At 40.3% G+C, this 21,551-nt stretch overlaps 1 protein-coding gene across 1 annotated transcript; it reads right to left on the reverse strand.

Annotated features, from left to right (window-relative positions):
- Nucleotides 1–1,672: 1,672 nt before the first annotated feature.
- Lztr1 (Leucine zipper like transcription regulator 1) lies at nucleotides 1,673–21,422 on the reverse strand. The gene is made up of 20 exons (XM_075888924.1): nucleotides 21,240–21,422; nucleotides 18,263–18,419; nucleotides 17,333–17,452; nucleotides 17,167–17,246; nucleotides 16,471–16,579; nucleotides 14,181–14,319; nucleotides 13,625–13,764; nucleotides 12,469–12,615; nucleotides 11,562–11,616; nucleotides 10,697–10,900; nucleotides 10,356–10,457; nucleotides 9,294–9,435; nucleotides 7,762–7,826; nucleotides 6,657–6,773; nucleotides 6,366–6,525; nucleotides 4,680–4,858; nucleotides 3,957–4,054; nucleotides 3,158–3,263; nucleotides 2,650–2,730; nucleotides 1,673–2,185 (listed from the first exon to the last, which is right to left on the reverse strand). The coding sequence occupies exons 2-20, from the start codon at nucleotides 18,403–18,405 to the stop codon at nucleotides 1,994–1,996; spliced, it is 2,379 nt and encodes a 792-aa protein (XP_075745039.1). The 5' UTR covers nucleotides 18,406–18,419; nucleotides 21,240–21,422; the 3' UTR covers nucleotides 1,673–1,993.
- Between the last annotated feature and the right edge of the window lie 129 nt (nucleotides 21,423–21,551).

A 21,551-nucleotide genomic window follows, 5' to 3' on the forward strand; every position in this document is an offset into this window, starting at 1 on the left:
TCCAAAGATATGGTAGTGTTATGCTAAATACTCGCCTTGCAGACCGCGTACATGTTATCTTGTCTTGTCGCCTATTGATTGATATGTGGGGTTTAACGTCCCAAAACCACTATATGATTATGAGAGACGCCGTAGTGGGGGGCTCCGGAAATTTAGACCACCTGGGGTTCTTTAACGTGCACCCAAATCTGAGCATACGGGCCTACAACATTTCCGCCTCCACCGGAAATGCAGCCGCCGCAGCCGGGATTCGAACCCGCGCCCTGCGGGTCAGCAGCCGAGTACCTTAGCCACTAGACCACCGCGGCGGGGCTGTCTTGTCGCCTAGATCTTGGCTCATACCTACAAGGAGGATTGGCCACACTGTACCTTATAAAGTAAATTTTGTTTATACAATGCTTGCTATGGAGTTCACCATTACGTCTTTTTGTTGTGGGCACGTACCATAATTACGGTGGAAGATTATGACCACAGGTTATCAAAAGTGGGGCTATGTAACTTGTGAGCAGTTCTATGCTCGTGTGCCCTTAAGATTAGCTTGGGTTATCTTCCTGAACTGACCTAATTTCAGTGTAAACTTGTTCGAATTAAAGGATGAATGTCCTTTCAATGTGAAATAATTTGTTGTTGGGTTAGTAGGTAGAACATTTCAAAAAGCTAATTTGAGTGCAAACACACGACACATTCATGCAAACATGCACAATGCTCACTTCCAACTGATTTATTCATAGCATGAATGCTTGAATATTTACATGGGGCACATGCGCGCATTAACATCATAGAAGGCCAACAGCATACACTATCATTCATGCAGTTCATCCTCTCACAGTCTAGTCCTTTCATTGCACCGTTTTTAGCTCAGTTTACACAGACATTTCATGTGCAACCTTAGTACAAGTACCTGCCCATAGAATAAGCAGCTAAAATGAACTTTATTCTGCCACACTAGGCAAGATATGCCGAAATACTCACAACATGTCCATCTACCAATTACCAATCTGCAGCTCAATGTAGGACCCATCTTTTATCAAGAAACACAAACACTGCTGCAAATAGGTACATTTCGGACATGTTCCTAAGATGGACACCAGGGTATGCATGATAAATTGACAGGAGTGCTCATATTTTGCAAATTAGAAGACTTCCTTCCATGCGAACATTTACAAAAGATGCTCGCACAGAATAGTCAGCCAAAAATTAGATGGAGGCCTACAACACACCCTGATATGGTATGTCACTATTGATGAGATATACTGACCTTTATTTAACTGGAGTCCTGATGTGTTTGGAACATGTTTCTTGTAAGTAAATGCCACAGAGACCACTTGTTCTCTCTTGTATATATGTAGCTTACTTAATAGCCAATGATGTCACACACACATATCAGCCTTAGTGTTTAAGCCATGCTTTTGAAGGTGGGACACGGAGATGGGAGAAGCATTCCGCTTTGCTGCCACATCGTACTGTCCTTTCAGCAAAAGCACTTGAGGGGTGGATCTAATGGTTTTATGTGCCCGTCCTTTCTGAGACCCAGCTCACTGATATGTTGCAGAGTGTAGCAGATAATATGTTCAGTATAACGGGATTGAACTTGAGCCTGCTGGTAAGCCTTCAAGAAGAGAAATAGTCTGAAAAAAAAAAAAAAAAGGTGGAATGGGAAAAAAACGACAGGACAGGTGCTGTTTCACATTCGCATAACAGCACAGTGAGATATGCCATACATAAGGAATGGTGGTCGCGTCAGGCAGTCTTTGCACCTACAGCAAAAGCTGACGCAGGTGATGCTACCACTTTACTAAAGGCACCAATCTACGCTGTGTCAAGGTGGCTTGGGCAATTTGCTAGTTGACAAGTTCGTCAGTTATGGGTAGACATTCATATTCCAGTTGTTGCCAGTCTACCTTGCTGCCCCCTTAGTGGCACACTATGTCAGTGTATAGTTTGCCGCCACTGTGAGCCCAAGCGAGTGTTTGTACCACAGTTGTTCTAAGGTTCATTTGCAGCCACTTTCATGGTAAGGGCTTGGATCTAAGACTAAGCTTGCAGATCCCGCAGAATCACTGCACAGGCTCGCTGATGACACATCCTGACAAAGCTTGGAATCACTCATGTCATCTGCGAGCGCTTCCAGTATGTCGAGCAGAAGGTCTTTGCTAAGGCTCCTTATCTTTGGCAGTCTTGCAACCTGCATAAAGCGTCACGACAGACCATCATTACGAACAATAATGTAGATGTTATTTTCCACAATATATTTTGCGAAGGTGTGAATTGAACATTAAAAAGTAGAGGACGACATAACTGACACTGAATTGCTGAATGCTTGCCTTCACCTGTTTCTATATGTGCACATGTATTCACGAAGTCCACAGTTAATCCAGATTTATTCTAAAGCCATTTAGTACCTGTACACTTAATTAACATTTCATCACAGATTAATGTTTGCTGCAAACAGCTACAATATTATTCAACAAATTACACGTTAGACAGAAATTTTTTAGTAAAAAAAAAATCAATATAGACAGCAAGTGTCCAGACACAATAGTACCTGAGAAGATATAAATTTTTATGCTTTGTTTTTTATAACACAACATTTTCCTCATTCCATCTATGACTGTTTCCAATGTAGCAACTGAAAATAAGTTTCCTCACCTTCGGATAGTGATGCACAATGAGGCTAAGGGCATGCTTTTTCATGTCTGTAGCCTGTATTCTGTCAGCTGCTTCCAGAATCTGGTTTTGAAGAAAACGGGGAAAAAAACACCCCACAAAGGGCATTTATTATTGTAGACAGAAAGCCACACATTGAATGTGTTTACTTATGTAAGTTATTATAATTACCTGAGTCATTTGGCAAAAAAAAAAAAAGGTGTTGCTTACTCATGGTTCAACACACATGATACAAACTCTGGGCAATTATATTTATTGGAGTGTTAATTACCTATACTCATGCAAATGTGTTCAGTATAGAAGTACTCCACAGTGCAACTAACATATAGATAACAGACTCAGCAATGTGCTCAGTTGCTAACCTTTATGAAAGGCAACACAAACACTCTAGTTAGAGCTTTTGAATAGCTCTTCTCAGAACAAAAGCCCTATTTGGCTCAGGTCTGTTGAAACTCACAAACTGAAGGCTATAGTAACAGTTTCTACATACCTGAATAACATTTTCAAATGTTACATTCATCTCCAGATTCTCCTTGCAGAAGGCTTGTAGGCGATTGTTAGTAAAGCCATAGAAGTAGGGTGCCGAGAAAAGGTACCTGACAAAAAAATGCACGTCAAGGAGAACACTCTGCAAACACATTCTGGTGGTTTATATGCTGAGTATTAGTATAAGTAGTATCTCATTTTAAACCTCAGTGTTTAGTCCTTGATACTGCAAAACTGATGAGAGAGGGAGATGTTCATCAAAGAATTCAATGTATACATTTAAAGAACAAGCGAGCTTTTCTAGATTTTGCGGACTTTTAGTGGACTTTTAAGATTAGATTTAGGTCTGTACTCTTTGCTACATGCATTTACTCCACACAATAAGTGTTTCATTTTGGATATACTTCTAGAAAAATGTTTTTAAAATTATTTTTAGCTTTCAAAGAAACACATAAGGAGTTCTTCACAGCCTTTAGGAATATAGAATAATGGTGTTATAGTAGGTACTTTGTTGCAGAAATATTCATTATTAGCTGTTATATTCTGGATATACTCTGGATGCTTCAGTATAATCACCAGCGGACGCATAAGTAAAATTCTAGCATAGTCCAGCTTGTAGATGCGCTGTGAAGTCCAGCATGCCAAAATCCATGAAGTGGGTGCAAACTGACATCTATGACTGATTTCAAGAAAGCAGCAGGAAAAATGTTGCCTCAGTGACACAGAGTCAACGTAGCATGAGAGTGAGGTGTAAATGTTTCAGAGTAAAGCAGCTACAGTTACAGTTTTCGTAAAAAGGATACAAGGAATCTTCAGGGGGCATACTGACGTCACCATAGTAGATATACCTCAGCAGCGTGTTGAAGGACTGTAGGGATGGAATCATCTCTCCAATGGCAATCTGAAATTTAAAAATGTCAACTGAATAATGTATCATCTAAATAGCACAAGTAAACCACCGAGCTTAATTTTTGTTCCAAGTTTGTTGACTTGCTGCAATGTTAGATTTTTTTTTTGTTCTTTATGAATACACCAGTCAAACAGCACGAAAGTATAATAATGTACAATTGAAAAGCAATCCCAAAATGTGCATAATTATTAGAGAATTTATTTCTAAAACCAGCCCTTTACTAGTTATGAAACTCTAGTGCTTGCAAGCAGTCATTAGCTTATCAGTCAATTGGATATTAAGCCACATATCTTGGTTCGCAAGATTTCTTACGTCAAGTGCGCAACATTAACAAAACCACTAATTCTAATTTGTGTGCTATCTGTTCCATCTAGACGGTGTTATGAAAGGTTGCGCATCGTGAGCGCCCTGTGGAATTTTATTAACACAAAGGAAGCCGTCAGGATATGGCTAGATCATTACATGGTAGCATAAAGTACTGCTTGTTTATTAGCTCCACAGTACTGCGGAGCTAATAATGTGGAGTTAACTTGTGAAGTAACTGTGACCCTTTCAAAAGCTTAAGTAATAATAACACCACTTTTTCAACCATCTTTCATCACAGGACAGCACTCACATTAACAGTGTTGTGGTCGGGCATAAACGACCGGAACATAGCTTCAAAGTAGCTGCACCGAGCTACAAGCACCGACTTGTGAGATGGAATCGGGTGGCCATCAAGCAACAGTGTAATGTCACAAAACTCACGACCCGTCTCCTTCAGAAAAATCTCCATGTCTTGCTCCAATGTTGTGCCTGCAACAATTATTTTTAAGAAAAACATGCAATATTGAAAAATAATACCAAAAAGGAAATACCAGAAACATACTAGTATGCTTGGCTCTTTTACACATACACTAGCTTATTTAATGCAATATGTATAATTAAAACCCAGCCACAAAAAATTCGGCTGCTTTAGAGTGGCTTCATGTGTCAAACCAGCAACTTAAGAGATGTTGTAGAGGAGTAGATAGTTACTGGCAGTCAGTGGACTAGCATGAGTGGATCATCTTCAAACGTGAGTGTTCTGTACATGTTCATGCGTTCAGGTATATTAGGGTGCTTTTTTCATTGTGCCCTTTAAATGTAGCCACAGGATCCATATCCTCAAGCTCGGTAGCATAACATCGAAGCCACTGAGATATCATGGCACACAGCCATCGGCAGTTGCATGAGATAACATCACAAAGTACTGCTCCAGGTGTATGAACATTTATCTGTAACCCAGATGGTTCCAGATAATATATAGCAATATTTAATTACACAATTTCACAGCACTTTATTGAAACAGTTCACCTGCACAGCATACTGGTCTTCTAGATTTCTTCATGTGGGTGCACATTCTTGGCAAAATCCACAGACAGTTCGATGTTAGTGAAATTATTTTTGTTGAGCCTCTTTTAGATCGACCATTTGCTCGAAAGTGTGTCCTAACCCAACAGCACATAAAAAACAGAATAACAAATCAAGGTAGTCAAATAACTGAATAAAACTTGTTGCTGGGATAGTTGGTACATGCTTACTAAAATATGCACAAACATGTATGTGCATGCACACACACACACACACAAATGCAAACCATCATACCGATGTGTAGTATTTAGGAGAGAGCAGACAGGTGCCCTTTCCTGTTCTGTCTTCAATCATTCCTTCATGGTATGCATCTTTTTTGTTTCACGAAGATGGTCAAGACAAATGACATCAATTTTCACTGAACATGTGCGCTTACACAAACAAGATATAGACTTTCAGACTGACTGTAGCATTGTCAAGCTCGCAAGATTCACCAGAATTGCAAATAAAATATAAGGTCCTTATTTTTGACACTCCACAGGACAAAAGTATACACACTAGAAAGGAACTTGTTGTTGGGCTAGTTGGTAGATCATTTCTGGAATATAAATAGAGTGCAGACATATTGCACATTCACACACGCACACACCTGTACATGTTTGGTGCCTGAGTGGCACACCAAACATGTACAGGTGTGTGAATGTGCTGTGTGTCTACACTCTAATTATTTTCAGAACATTATACTATGTTTAATCCTTCCCCGTAGCACAACTCATTCACCATTATAATCAAGTACCGAGAGCAGCAACGTAATATCATACATAAAAAGTGTATTTCTCATGTTGTCCCTCATAACAAAGCTCAGCCTGATTTAGCCAAACATTGGCAGTAAGAAGCAATGAGCGGGAACTAATTACCACTGCCAGTGACACTAGCACACCTGGAAAGCATAACGGCCAATGCTGCTCACCAGCATAATCGAACATTGGCTCAAGCAGTGATCGCACAGCAGGCATCTGTCGGCGTCGTATTATCTCCACCATGAGTGGCTGGGCAATGGTCTCGAACTCCTTGCTCATCACAATCTGGTTGTAGGTGCTCTCCTTCACAATAAACTTCAGACAGAACTCCTGCGTTCAGAAAACCACACGCAGCACACCAGGCTGGCCTGAGTGAGAGCGACTGGACACTCGTGAAATCAATAAAGAGATGAGGCACAAAAAGCAAGCCATTGTTGCTGGCCTCTTTCTGGCAGACCCACCTTGATGAAGTCCAGACGTAGGTCAGAGGCATTTTGCAAGGCAACAAGGACATTGCGATGGTTGATGGCTGCCTCGAGGTACTGGACGCACAGGTGCTCCAAGCGCCTCATGTGGAACTGTTAATGCAACAAGCATAGCTCATGTGAATCCAGGCGTACGTTCCGACTATTTACAATGCCAGATGCTATGAGATCAATGCTTTTCTCAAAGTAACTGATCACCCTCAAGGTTACCAAATTCGCCTGAAGCTTTAGTAATTATTCCCTAAAAATACCATATTAACATACAAAACTCATACATTCATCTTGTCTGCACATATCTTACTCGCAATCCTATCGAAACCACCAAACTTCTTGCCTGTGCATATCTTTCTCACAATCCTATCGAAACCACCAAACTATCTCAACAACCTCCTCTGAAGTCACTAGGGAATGATCTTGAGGCACTTCTTCTCTAAGCCATTTTGTGATCATTCAGTCAACTCCAATACAATCAACAATCATTCAGAATAATCTTTGGTACAATGAAAACATTTTGTTTCCATGTTATAGTGGCCAACTATTCTCAATGGCGAAATTTAGCATGCCAAACAAACACTGTTTTATTTTTCTTCATATTCAAGAGACGGTTACAAGTCATTAAGAGGCAGCCAGGTACCGAACATGAATTCATAAATTATTATATAAATCATACCACAGTAAAATGATGTGGTATAATAACCTATAGGTTATAACAGAAATAAATGCCATCAATCGTTTTTCTTATACACATAAAATGGTAATTTTTACTATTACAATCAGCACGGATAATTAGAATGTCAGCTATTGCTAGATGAAAAACTACACAAGTGAATAGCAATCACTCGTTGGCTGATGCAACGAAGTCCTAGCAAAGTGTTAGTGGCAAGAACACGTTCAACATCACCCGGCTTGGCTGACTTAATTGGTGCATCTCCAACACAGCTTTCGTTGTTGCACAGGCAAAGAAAGTTTGGGAACTCATTGTACATGTGCAACTACAGTACAACGTTCGGGTCTTTGCTATGGATACGAAGCTTGCCATTTAAAAATAATGAACCCTCTTAACACAGTTATTTGAACTTACCTGAACAGCCAGCCTGTAGACATCCATCATAAGAAGAACAATGCGGTCGCTCATGGGGTCCCGGCCTGGAATGAATGACACAAGATGAAATGAATATCTCTTAAATGTAAACATCTTTGTCAGGCATTTGCCTGGCTGGCTGAAAAAATTCTAGTTGCTAAAGTGCATTGCCCACGGTTTCAGATAGGCCTGAGATTTTGAAACCTGTTCGGTTCTTTCCTCAGGTGTTGAGGGCAAAATCAAATGGGTGTTGAAACGATGGGTCTATCGGAAACTGTGGCTGGTGCCCGTTCAGCATTGTCAACAGATTATTCTATAGCATAACAACAAATGTGTAGAGACAAATGGTGCTATCATTTGATGCTATGCTGAAGAGTAGAAAAAAAAAAAGCCTTTTAGCAAACCAAGCCCCCCAGTTTTGCTAATTAACATATTCATTTATTTACAGTACCCACTAGAACAGTAGTTTTCAACATTGTGATGTCTCAAAAGCTGTTATTGGAACAAACAGGCACAGTAGGTGCTGCAGTGCAACAAGCATGTGGATATTTATAAAAAGCTTTTATATAATGGCGATTTTGCCAGCAGACTCAAATAAATGACTAGTGACATGATAAATAGCCCAAATAAAGAGCTAGTATGAAAACTAACCAAAATGACACATTCAAGCAGCGCTAATGCGACGAAACCGATGTTCGACTTTCCACGGCAGTCCATGAAATTTCACAGAATCATCCCCACGGACCTCCTGCGAGAGAAGACTGTCCACAACCACACTAGGCCTCACAAAAGAGAAAAAGCTCGTCCTCATGCACCCACGTAACCTTGCTACCTTCCAGGCGGCGCCACTGGTACCACCACGGGAGCACAGTGCAATCTCTAGCTTGGCAGAGAAGCTATTCACGGCAGCTTCGATGTGCGGGTGCCATGAGACGAAAACGGCTTAAAGGGGTTGATAGCATCCCCACAATATGTAATCATTTGTCAGACTATTCACGGTACTATTTATATCTGTACGTAGTCTCCGCCTGAATATTAACATGTCTCCACACTGGCTAAACATTATGAAGCTTTTACAGCAGCAGATTTATTTAAAACACTGAGCTCAAAAGAATTATTCACTGGGAGTTACAGATATGGTATACTGGATTGATGCCCCCTGTATTCTCCTGTAACATTATTATGTCCTAATGTTCGTACTAGGTCATTGATACAAAAAACCCCAACAAAAATAGTGCACAGCTAGAATTTTCACTTCTCTCAGCCATGCATGATTGCTTTCACTGAATTATAGTCAACAGTTGCCTGTGCAGCACATAGGCATGGTGATGACCTTCTCATCAGTTTTACATGACACAACTAGGTTACATATTTACATTCCTCTCCCATAATGTAGAGCAAGCTACTCGTTAACGAGCCTGAATCTTATTATCAAAATGCACCTAGCAAAGTAACAAGTGACAGAACAAATGCTTCTGACATGAAAAGGAAGGTGCGCCAACAATTTTACAACTTGAAGAAAGCTCGCTCACTTTTCTTGGTGGGATCAATGCGATCAGTGTAGATGTAAGTAAGCACAAGTTCGAATGCCTCAGGCACAGCATCCGGGAGCCGCACCTGAAGTGTGGCTCCTGCTGAATAGACGCTTCCCCCACCATCAAAAGCAGCCTCGGCCTGCAAATGAATGTGTGCATGTGCAATAAATGTTGAATAAGTATTGCATCTCAAAGGTGATAAAATATCTTGCACCAGGTAAAATGGTAATTGTTTATACTCAAACTGTACTTGATTATAACGCTCATGCTTGTAGCGCCTAATCCCCATGCAGCTTGACTGAAATGAAACAGTGCATTAAAGCATGATGACAGCACCCTTTCCTGCCTTACAGAAAACAGTTCCCAAAATGGGATGATGGAGCAGGCACTCGAAGATGTATTTCAGTCGGTGAACATAGAATAAACTGCACGTAATAAGTTATATTTCGTGCCAGTACTAGTGTTTAGCTGAGTGCCATTTGGATAAGGTTCCCACATTACAGTTATTTCTCTTTTTTTTATTTACACTATAAAGCCATTTAAGTGCTTAGTCAAAGAACAGATAATTCTTTAAATGTACTCTTACAAGATAGTGACTACAGCTGCTGCTAAGTGCAGTCACTCTTGTCTCAGAAGAAAACAGAGTAACATTAAGACAATGGTGGGGTAGAGGAATGTAGTGTTTCATGAAGTAAATGAGTTTTGCACTGTTACAACTGTTATAACAACACTGCATAATAAACAGCAGCACACATCTGGATTATGCAAGTTAAGATTTGATATGAGTGCAGGTATTTAAAAGCCATAGTGTTACAAGCTCTTGAATCACCAAGCATAGAACATGCAGCACCTTAATAAGCAAATAACCAATAATTATTAACTAATAATAAATAATAATGATCGAGTTCTTATGCTTAGAAAATTAACCTTCACCTTGTAAGTTCGTACTGTTCAACTTGACACCAAGACATGGCTCAAGAAGGGAAGCCAAACTGTTTTGGTGTAGCTCTCACCCTTCCTGTGTCTACGTATTTCATGATGACAGGGGAGAGAACACACCTCAGCTATGACCAGCGCCTCTCGTGCCCGACGGATTTTGTCACGAAGCCAAGTTGACCGAGCCGCCACAAAAGCCACGTGTGCCAGAATGGACACCTCTTCCTGCACACACACACTCTTTCACAGTTAGGCACACTTAAAAGAATTCGAAATTAATTTCAACTGTTCTGCACACCAAGTCGCAGCCTGATCATGAAATGTGCTGTAAAGGGCGACACCAAATCTATTTTGACAACCAGTACTTTTATTGTAATGTGAGTTTTTCTGTAATGGTCTTTGCCATCACAAGCAAATGTCTTCTTTTATTAAGACTCGAGCAAAAATGTTCTACAGTGACTCACCAGACCGACGAGGAACTGCACGTCACAAAACTGCTGTGTTTCGAGTAGGCGACCAAAGTCGTCATGCAGCGTACATTTTGGGTAACAGGAGAACTGGAAGCGGAACATCTCGCGACTTCGCACATTGTTGTCCACAGTGCCACCAAATATGTACTGGGCCTCCCCAACCACAGCAGCCGCATGGAATAGACGTCCTGATGGAACCTGTTCACAAAGAACACATGGCATGATATACGGCATTGTTGTTTCCTTCATTCTTCTGGAATTCCAGGACATAAGTTGTCTGGAATTTTCTTCAAAAACATAATATGTATTTTTCCACTTTTACAGCGAGTCTCTCTCATAACGCAATGCCAGACTCTTGAGGATTCCTGATGAAGGACATCGGATTATGCTTGATTACAGAGACATGCACGAAAACCCAGGTAACTGCCTTTACATTCTGCTTCTATTGAAATGGCATTGACATGACTGGAAACTGATGCCTCATGTGACTATGATAGGCCCAGCAAAACATAGTGGCTGCCTAGCAACAGCTGCAGGAAAATGCATTTTTTTGAAAATAATTCTTATGAGTCTCTTAGTAAGTGTAGCACAAGCCCTGGTTGTCTGAAACAATGTGTGTGGCTGTGGTGTTGGTAGTAGGGGGGTTCAATAGCAGGGTCATGTAGTTTATACATATTGTGTTCGTGCCACCTAAACCACCCCAAGCTGAATGCTTAGTACATGCGGCTCACTCAAAAACATTTACTTATTCTACACTGAAATGACCTTTTGCTTCAACCCTTTTGGGAGAAAAAAAGAAGAGAGGAAAAGACAGACAGAAAGGTGAAGTTATGTGGAGTGCCAACTATAAAGCCATCACCTCACTATCCGGGGATGGCTGAATAATGGACCATGTCTGAGAATCCAGGTCAAAGCTGCAAAATGAACAAACAAATCAATTTATTAAAATTCAGCCTAAGCCAAAGTACTGTGACATGCTACTCAAGGCACCTACAAAACTTCCACAAAAGAAACATAATGTAGCACAGAACAGCCCAAAAATTTCATCAAGAGCTTTTCAAACTTTTATTACAAGCAACGAAAAGTCACTACCACATGCGATCATACATACTACTTACAAAGGTGGCCTGTGGGTGACTACTACTATATTTTGTGGGTGGTCTCAACTAATCCATACTCGTTCAGATAATGTAAAGTTTTTTACTGTTTTTAGCACCATTTTGTTTTTAAATACATCGTTTCCTGAATATGAAAACGGAATATGGCTTTCTTTTCTGCACAAGACATCAATGCAAATACATTGCATGATTCATTGACTAGTTGAACCTTGGCCTGATATTTACTAAATATGCAGTACAGAATGACTTGATACACAATGATTTATTCACAAAGAGCCTCCAGAATTTGGGACAAAAACCATTTTTATTTTTAAGAAATGGCTATGGAACATAAAAAATATAAGCAAGCAATCTAAATCACACACTACGTATAAAACACTTAAAAAAAAAGCCTTGCAAGTTATAACCCACTCAAAAGAACCAACCATTCAGAGTTAAAGGGGAACGGAGAGCTCCTGTCTCCTTTTTACAGTCATTCAGTGCCGTGATCGATTTCCACGAATAGTTCACTGTGACCACCAAACATTTTGCCAACATAATTGATGACAGGCTGCATAAACAAAGTCGAGTTTCCTCATTAATCTATCAAGCAGTGATGTCGTGACGTCAAGCTTGCTGTTGCACGAGATTGCCCTGCTCACCACTCACCAATGCAGGTCATTTGGTAGAGTGCTGTCAGCAGTTCCTCCGAAAACATACAGGTGTCGGTCAAAGGAAACCATGGTGTGCCCATAACGACGAGTGGGTGGCGCAGGTGCACCACGGAGGATGTGTTCAGTAGAGATCCTGCTCCAGCTGCAACAAAGCATATTGCATCCCATGTCTTGAAAATACAAATGTTACTCTCTACCTTTTAATGATGTCTAATGAACCTCACAATGATTAAACCTGATTGCTGCATGAGCTCATTTCCTAAGAATCATTGCATGTTACCTCATGCACTGCCTTGAATCTTTTTCATAATTAACTTTAAGACAAGATTCACATCCCAAATGTGAAGTCGCGTGCATGTGAACTTGTTTAATCATGTACATGAAAAAAATCTGCGCTAGGTGGTAATAGTTCATTTCTTGGTAACTCACAGCATAAGAAGGAAGAAGACGCAGATGAAGGCTAAAACAACAGGAGCGCTCGTGTTGTCTTATCCTTCGTCGGCGTCTTCATCCTTCTTGCGCTGTGAGTTATCGAAAAATGAATTGTTTAATCGTATTTTTTCATGCCATCAGATTTTGTGATCACAACTAACTCTGCCTGTCCCTGTCATAGAAGACAGTGAATAGCATGCGCAAACTGTGCTCAGTGTACAGTTGAAGTGTAGCGCTACATCTCAATCTGTGTTTAGGAGAGGAAAACAGTTCTTATGACACACAACATCAGGAGGTAGTGAATTTATTGATGTACATAAACATGCTGCTTTGAGCATGTCTTCTCTTCTTTGGCATAGATTTCTTGCATCATAACGTAACGACAGCCAATAACAATTAAGCTGAAAAGCCGTGATGCACCTGCCCTGTTTTGGGGTTTCAGGAGGCTAAGCTGAATTCACATGACAGAATGAACACAGATGAGCCTGTCATGGCTCACTGTTGCGAAATCACATTGCATATACTTACAATACAGACAAGCTGCCAGCAGTGCGATTCTTTGCATCTTACAGATTTCATAATCAGTTGCAGATAGAGAGAGAGGACATGAACAGGTCTTTTCAATGCGCGCTGTCAACTGGAACATAATTTGGCATGCTGCAATACTCCTCCTAAGTTAAAAGCTTACTTGGCGTGCAATCAATGTTTCTGTCACTCACTATTTGTCCTTGAAGTGGAACTGGAAAAGGCTGTTGGTGATCTTTGCACCACTCTGGCCAGAGAAGACAAACATGCTGTCGCGAGCCACAGCCACGGGGAAGTTGCAGCATGTTGGTGGACAGTCACCTCGTTGCGGTACCTACGGGCATCCAAAAACAAGTCGGCCCTTGAATTCAACACATTTAAGTGCGCTGTTTGTCTACTAATTTACCCACGGGGAGATGCTAAGTCAACCTTCAGGTTTGATTATTAATTTGAAACTTTTGGAGGACTTTTCTGGAAGTAAAAGGTTTTGCAGTAATGAAGAAACAGAAAGGCAATCTTTCTTGACATCTGTAATCAGGACTTGTACAGGACACAAGAAAAAACAGTACTATGCAAAATAGATTATGAGCTATTTTGGCCTATTTAGGACACATTCCTGATACATCACAAAACATAGCTGAAAATGAAAACAACTGGACACACAACGTGTTGATATCAACTATCTAAATTTACACATTGTGACAAAGTTGTGTTAGTGAGAAATAGTTTTTTTTTTTTTAACAGACTCACTTCTTCCCAGGTCCTTGAGTCACCTAGTAAGGAGACGCACCACATATCATTTAGACGTGCATTGCCATCATAGCCGGCAAAGATCCAGAGGCGATTATCATACACTGCTGCTCCATGGGCTGATCGAGGTACTGGCATGCTTAAAAAAAAAAAAAAGACAGCATGGTTTCTAAGCTAATAAGCTAGTTGCTGCAGCAAAGAAAATGAAAACAACTATGGTCTACGACAGGATCATTAGTTTCTTCATTCAAACCCACATCAAACAAATGCACATTCTCATTAATCAAGCTCTTAACCCTTTTAAATTTAATTTCTTACCCTCAAAATGTGTTTAAGTGTCACATAGTGGTTGCAGAAGATATTAGTGTTTTAAATGTGCTATGAAAATTATTAATATTTATTAAATATGAAAATGAAAAGAAGAAGCGCTATAGCTGCATATGTACAATTTTGTAACTTTACAGAAGACATTATCCGAGAAAAGATACAATATTTCTCTTCTGGTTGCATTTATTGAGTTCTGGCTTAGTATTTCAATGGCTCCTTTTTTTATATGCAGTGATTTTTCATACAGATTAAAGGCTTCATAAATAGCTTGGTTATTGTAACATTTCGTTCTAAATGCAACACACTTCACTGAAACAGGCATTGGCGATACAGTATGTTAAAAATGCATGTTGAAAATGCACTTAATAATGCTAACTGCACACTTGGACTGCTTAAAGACTCTGTTTCTTTCCACTTGAATGCTTATCTTGCAGAGATATTCAGTTATGCAAAATTTAGAATATTCTTACTTTAAAGGGGCCCAGCAAAAGATTTTGAGCATGGTCAGAAAACGCTGATCAGTAGTCGAAGCTCCTGAGAATATGAGAGCGAAATTCTTTTTTTTTCTTTTGCATGCTTACGTTGTATCAATATGCCCACCTGCCTTAGTCTCCGTGTGAGACTGGCAGTATTGAAAGTAAAATAGTAATAATAATAATAATAATAAATATTATAGCACAGAACGCCCCCAGCCTGGAGTTAACAATAAATTCACAGTCAGCTAAATATTGTTTTTTTTTTCTCTCAACAAATGATGCTACAAGCTGAAAAATCACTCTTCACAGCTATTGTATGAGCCATTAGCTGATTTGAGCATGACAAACTCGCTCGTTACTGGAGCAGCCGCAGTTGGCCGCAGCTTGTCCAAGTGTGCACGCGCGATTGTACTGTAAAGCCACATATCTATGGGGAAGAAAAGGAGAAAAAATGCTCCAGGTCACGAGGCACGCGCGACGTATATTCTTTTCCTGTGCCATCCTTCCCTGCTCAGCTTCCAGTGCTCTAGTCAGGACAAAAGGAGAGAGAATGCAGTTGCAGTGTGCGACAAATATTTGTAACTCCACTCATACTGGGCGGATTATAAAAGTTTTCGAGGTGGTGAATTTCTGAGATTATAAGCTCCTTCAGTGAATCCATTTCATGGCTACTTGAAGAAGTGTTGTAGGGCCCCTTTAACCTCATCCTCTGACCTGAATGGGAAAAAAGAATATTGAGAACTGGGGATCAAGGGTTGGGTCTCAATTTTTAGCAGCCTGGTGGCTTTGATTCCTTGTGGTGGCATAAAAAAAATTAATGACTAATTGAGTGCTTTCAAGTCATGCCCTACACAGCATTTTCATGTTGGCATATGTTGCACTTTAATCACCATGTCTGTAAGCCACGCTTCTTCACATTGAACAGTAACATAGTGCTTAGGTAAATACACATAGAAACTATAATAAAGGGGACAAAGGAACATAGCTCAGTCGTTAGAGCAGCGCACACGTTCAAGCTACCAAGCTTGTCAATTTCTAAAATTATTTTTTCTTTGTCGTTTATTTAGGATTAACAAGGATATTGTAAACTTCTTTTATTATTACTAATCAGACAACTAGTTTTACAGTGAAAATATGTTACTTCATCTTATTTCAATTTCCTGAACTTCACAATTTCAACTTCACTGCCAGTTGGCTTTGCATGAATGTTTCATCTTACCAATGAGTAAGAGAGATCTACAGACAAAGCGTACAGCTGTCTTTTTCTGTTGCACTACATTAATTTAGCCTATTTTTTTGTTTGCTCATAGATTTCGCTCTAAGCAGAATTACTTCAATCAAGCATCAGTACTACGTATGCAAATAGTCTGGTAATAAACTTTCTAACTAAATGGCACAATGAAAGAGTCATCTTCACAATTCTGTGAATAAGGTTTATAATTTCTAGCAGCGTGTGTGATGTAAATAAAAAGCACAGTGGTACATACCGGCCTTCAAACTTCCATTCAGTCCACTGACCAGTCGTAAAATTGTACTCAAACAGGTCATTCTTGTTGGCCAGGTTTGAATTGGAGTGGATGTCCCCAGTATAGCCCCCTGTGAAGCGTGCCCGGAATGGCCACTGTACAAACCACTGTACAAGATCTCTCCAAGCAGGATATGAATATAGTATTTTTTTTATTATAATTATTTCAAATGATGCAAAACTAAGTAAGAGTGGTTACACTTCAATTACTTGTTTAAATTCTGAGGCGGTGCATCTTAGCAAGCACAGATTGTGCACATGGTCACAGCAATGATGAAAGCTGAGAGAGCATTGCATAGCTATCAATTCATTGGTGGGAGAGGACATTTGACAAATCACTGTCGCAGGTGTTCTTGTGCATCCGTATCCTGCTCAGCAATCTTGTGAAATCTAAGTGGCATAGTGCAAATGTATAGAAACTGACCAATATATAAGCACACTTTCACTGGCTTTGCATGAGAAGAACAAGTTTATCAGGAACGATGGTGCAGGAACCTGCATTAGTATCCCGAGCATTTAGGATGCACATTGCTTTTGATAGGGACTAATGCATACCATAAATTTTGAACCTAACATTGCTGTGTGTGCTGAACTTAAAAGAAGGTTATATAAAGTCCCACCATAAGCCTGAATCAGTAGGAAGAAAACGAAAACTCACCAAAGACAAACATGCTCTTCTCGTGAACTACAGCAGAATGGTGGTAACGTGGAGCAGGTGGATTTCCTGTCGTGAATGCCCTAAAGTAAGGCAGTGAAAAGAGCTGTTACAAAGAGTTTGCAAGGCAGGTAACAAATATGCGTGCAAAAAATTCTCCAGTACTTGCCTTCCCCAAGACTTGTCCCGAACGTCAAAGCGTAGCAGGTCATTCAGCATCTGCTTCCCATTGTCACCACCAAAGACATAGATTGCGTCTTTGTATGCTACCACAGTGTGTTTGCTCCTCCTACAATGTTTTTGTTTCAGAAATTAAATAACAGCACATACACAGTTAATGAATACAGCTTCCTTACCCGGTTATAATAACCAAGTACTGTTTCCACCAACCACTATCTTAGGCCATGGACGAACTTTTACATTTCATGTTAACATGAAGACAAGCTTATAACCACTGTAAAACATCACGCAGTACTTTAGACTGGTTTTACCAATGTAGGCGTGATTGGTGTTAATCTTCAATTGACACTAGCACTCTACATAGTAATGGATAATTAAAACTACAGGCACGGAATAAACGTTCAAGATACCCCTCAACCAGTGTGACCGAAAGCTATTAGTAGTGAAAGCAATAAACTATGCACAGAGAGGCTGAAGGCCTCACAACAACTAAATATGTCTCTTTTATCATACAAACTCTAAATCAACAGTCAAGAGCACTTATATATAGTCTACTAGGACTAAAAAAAAAGTTTTATCACCTTCAGTTTAGAAAAACTGGGCTCTCTCAGCACAGCACATCATTACGCTTCCCGAGCTATTAATGCAAAACCACACCTTACTTGCTGCTAGACATTTCATGTCTAGTTAAGTCAATATATATCAACTGTCTCAGAAGGACCACAACGCAGTCGGTGATTTGCTTTTTTACTTAAAAACTACTTGTGGACAACTTGAACGTTTCAAGCATAATCTCACAAGAGGAGAGTTTTGTAGCACTATGTTTCTGATGATAAAACAGCACAGGCTTGTTCCACTAACTGGATTAAATGCACAGACATGGATGAGGTTTATGAAAATAACTGAAATATGTAGAGACCTTGCTCCCACAAATTCATCACAGTGTGGCATCTGACGCCATCGGTGCACGGTCTCAAAGGGTCCAAAATCCAGTGTAAGGCATTCTGCACTTTCTGGCCAGTTGTAATCAAAGTCCAAACCTGGAGGCCTTGCAATGGCCATGTCAGAAACTGCTCCTGCAAAAATTGTGGTGAAAACAACACCAAAAAAGAGGACAATGTTGACAATATATGAGCAAACAAATATACTGTTGACACTAAGGACGGCATGTTAGCCTATATCTTTGATATCAATCAATGATGAACAATGGTTTTGTGGCTAATGCAGGGTCAAACATTGAGCCAGTAGCATTAGCTGCAGGTCCCAATTATGCATAAAAAACAAGACATCCTAGACAAGGAAAAATAATTCTGCACTCTCTGGGCAAAATTTAATACTTTATCACATTTCATGTACCTTGGTTACTGTCCCTGGAAATAATGCAGTCACATGTGCAACAAGCAGTTCCTGAACATCCTCAGTGCAACAGATGTATACAACATCAAGAATACATGCTGCTGTGCTAGTTGAATCATGGTTATTTACTGAAACTGTAGGGTATCAAGAGACAAGGTATGACAGGGGCAATAACAGCTGCACCTGTTCTATAGTTTGATACAACTTGCAAAGTTTGTTGAGACTGAAGTGCGACAGCCAATCCCTTCTGTGACTAAAGAAAGTCCCACTCATGCACTAGGCAACATTCTCCGAAGTGTGAGGCCACCGGCCGTTTGGCTCGTGACACCGTACTAGTGTGTGCACCCATTAATGCAGGCACTGTGTACATCTACCTTTGAGGAGGATATGCTGCGGACTTGTAAAGCTGTATCGGACTATATTTCCTTTATTACCTTGTCTGTTGCTGCACCACAGTTATGGCAAGCAAAGCACAAATTTGTTAATAAAGTCATACAGCCAGCTTTATCAAAAGTGATTCATTTACTGATTCCTTAAAGCAGACTCATCAATCCTAATACTTTACAGGAGATCCGTGTTATGTGAAGGATGTCTCTTGCTGAGTAAAGTGTAGTTTGCTATTGCACTATTTCCAGGTTCAGTCTACTTTAGTCTATGCTAATGGGTACATGCAGAGCCTAGAAGCCAGTGCCATCGTATGTGCCAACTACGTATAGACAACTTCTGTCACTAGGTAAGCTTAACTAGGTATGTGCCAATGCACCACAGTGGGTATGTAGGTGTAAATCATCCAAGCTGTTGGCTCAAACCCACTGTGAGGAATAAGTCGTGAATTTTGTAGCTAAAGAATTAACAGTGGTTTTGCCGTTTAATAAAAATCTCTTTTATTATATTGACAGTATATATTATAAGTATGTGCCATTTTTATAGGGGCTCAAATAGACCAAGAAGTGTAGCATGTCTCAGAGTTTTGGACATTCTTTTGCCAGCAGCTTCTTGGGCATTGCAGTGAGGATGTTTGCTTTATTGTGGAGCAATTTTCAGTTGTTTCAGGTTAATCATCGCAATAAGTTCTTTGTAGGTTTTGTTTCATTCAGTTCTTGTTCTATAAAATTTTACACCGAAAGCTGTTACAAGATTACAACAAAAGTCGTTTTTGGCACCATAGTTGCCACCACCACAGATGTCCAAGAAAAAACTAAATAAAAAAATGCAGAGGACAGAATGGTATTTGAACCGGGCCCTCTGAGCGCAAGCCCAGTATTCTACCAGTGAGCTACATCGGCGCTTGAAATTTCATTGCAAATTGGCCCTAAGCAGGCTTCACGTCAAATAAGGAATTGCGTAAATATGTGTAATAAAGCATTTTAGAACAGCAAAAGAACAACCAGACATCACACATTGCGAATAGTGCAATGAGTAGGTCGTCAAATGCTCCAACCCATTACAAAAGCCTCAGGCATAATTCTTCAGAGCCACAGAGTCAACAAAATGAACCTTAATCCTTGTAAATGTTTAGCGGGCACCGCACTTTTTTGAAGAATGACGAAGAATGGCATGGTGAAATTGAATGCCTCCCTACTACCCAAACTAGATTTATGGTCAAGTGGGTACTTTGCAAGTGTGCTTGTAGCAGTTACCCAAAGAATGTTTAAAAAGGCTTTAGAATGGCCACTTTTCCAGCTAAGACTGTGTTGCACATATTTTGCGCAGGCCTGGCAGTTTTTGTTGGTCACAGTAATAACTTGCCACCTTTTTAATACATTCCGAATCTTAATCCCTCTCAATAGGCTTGTGTCATAACAGTAATCAAACGAAATGAAACCAACTAGAGCATGCACATTTTTTTCACCATTTAGCTATGGTTTCATTTGGTTTCCCATTTTCTGTATGATTTAAAATTCATTTGTTGAACCAATATGCCATCCAATTCACGGCCCATTCTCTGGAGTGGGTAGCGCCAGAATATGCTGAAGAACAATTAAATATGCTGAACGGTGAGTGTTAAGCAACAAGAATTGCAAACACCTAAGTAAACTTGAAAGCTTCGTTTACAACCGATTCCCACATTAGAAGTACGTAGAATGTACCAATTAATTTTTTTCGGCGTTAGATCGACTTTAGATCGAACACAACTGTGCATCACGAGCTCCATCATTGCTGTTCGCAATAGATTGGTACAGACTGGAAAGTGGGCTAATACAGCCACTCCTAATCTGGTGACGGGCACAACACACTCGCCACGGACCTGTTACTAGCTTTATTTCGACATCGACGACGCTATACCAACGTCGTCATCGCGTCTGCAGCGTTAGCTGTTGTTGATGCCGAGTTCTCGCAGTGCACCCTGCGTCCCACGCAAAGCGGCCAATTCACACCAAGGGAAGACCGATCAAGCAAGCAGTGGCAATTGCGGACATGTATTCACTTCTTTGGTCACGTGAACGCTTACAGCAAATCATACCACATCAGGCAAATTCGGACCAGCATACATAAAGCGCTCTCGGGCGAAAGAGCCATAAAAGCGATCGCCTACGTACGAAAGCAGTGAAGTCTTTCAAGCCGCTCCCGCACAGCCAAAGCTCGCAAGACGGTAAATAAACGTCATTGATAACAGGCACGTTTGCCTTGGTGCGAAAAAAACTTCACAGTTATGTCGCTACATCACGGCATTTTAGTTTAGTCAGTATTTACTCTAAGCAACCTACGATATGTAAGCAAACACACATGCAAACACAAGCCGCAAAAGCAGCCGCAAGCAGCAGACAGGAAAACCAAATGGAGGAAGTGAGTATGGTAGTGGGGTCGCTGCAAACATGCCTAATTTAAGGTTACTAGATAAAACAAGTTTC

Source organism: Rhipicephalus microplus, chromosome 3, assembly GCF_043290135.1.
Source record: "Rhipicephalus microplus isolate Deutch F79 chromosome 3, USDA_Rmic, whole genome shotgun sequence".
Classification (NCBI taxonomy): Eukaryota; Metazoa; Arthropoda; class Arachnida; order Ixodida; family Ixodidae; genus Rhipicephalus; species Rhipicephalus microplus.

Bases quoted from the DNA above. Each gene is read 5' to 3' on its own strand.
- Lztr1 (XM_075888924.1), bottom strand. From the start codon at position 18,405: ATGGCCATTGCAAGGCCTCCAGGTTTGGACTTTGATTACAACTGGCCA. The intron at 16,580-17,166 runs GTGAGTTTTCGT...CACGCTTCACAG, and splicing joins GAAGAGCATGTTTGTCTTTG to GGGGCTATACTGGGGACATC. The intron at 6,526-6,656 runs GTGGGTCTGCCA...TTCTGAACGCAG, and splicing joins TACGTCTGGACTTCATCAAG to GAGTTCTGTCTGAAGTTTAT.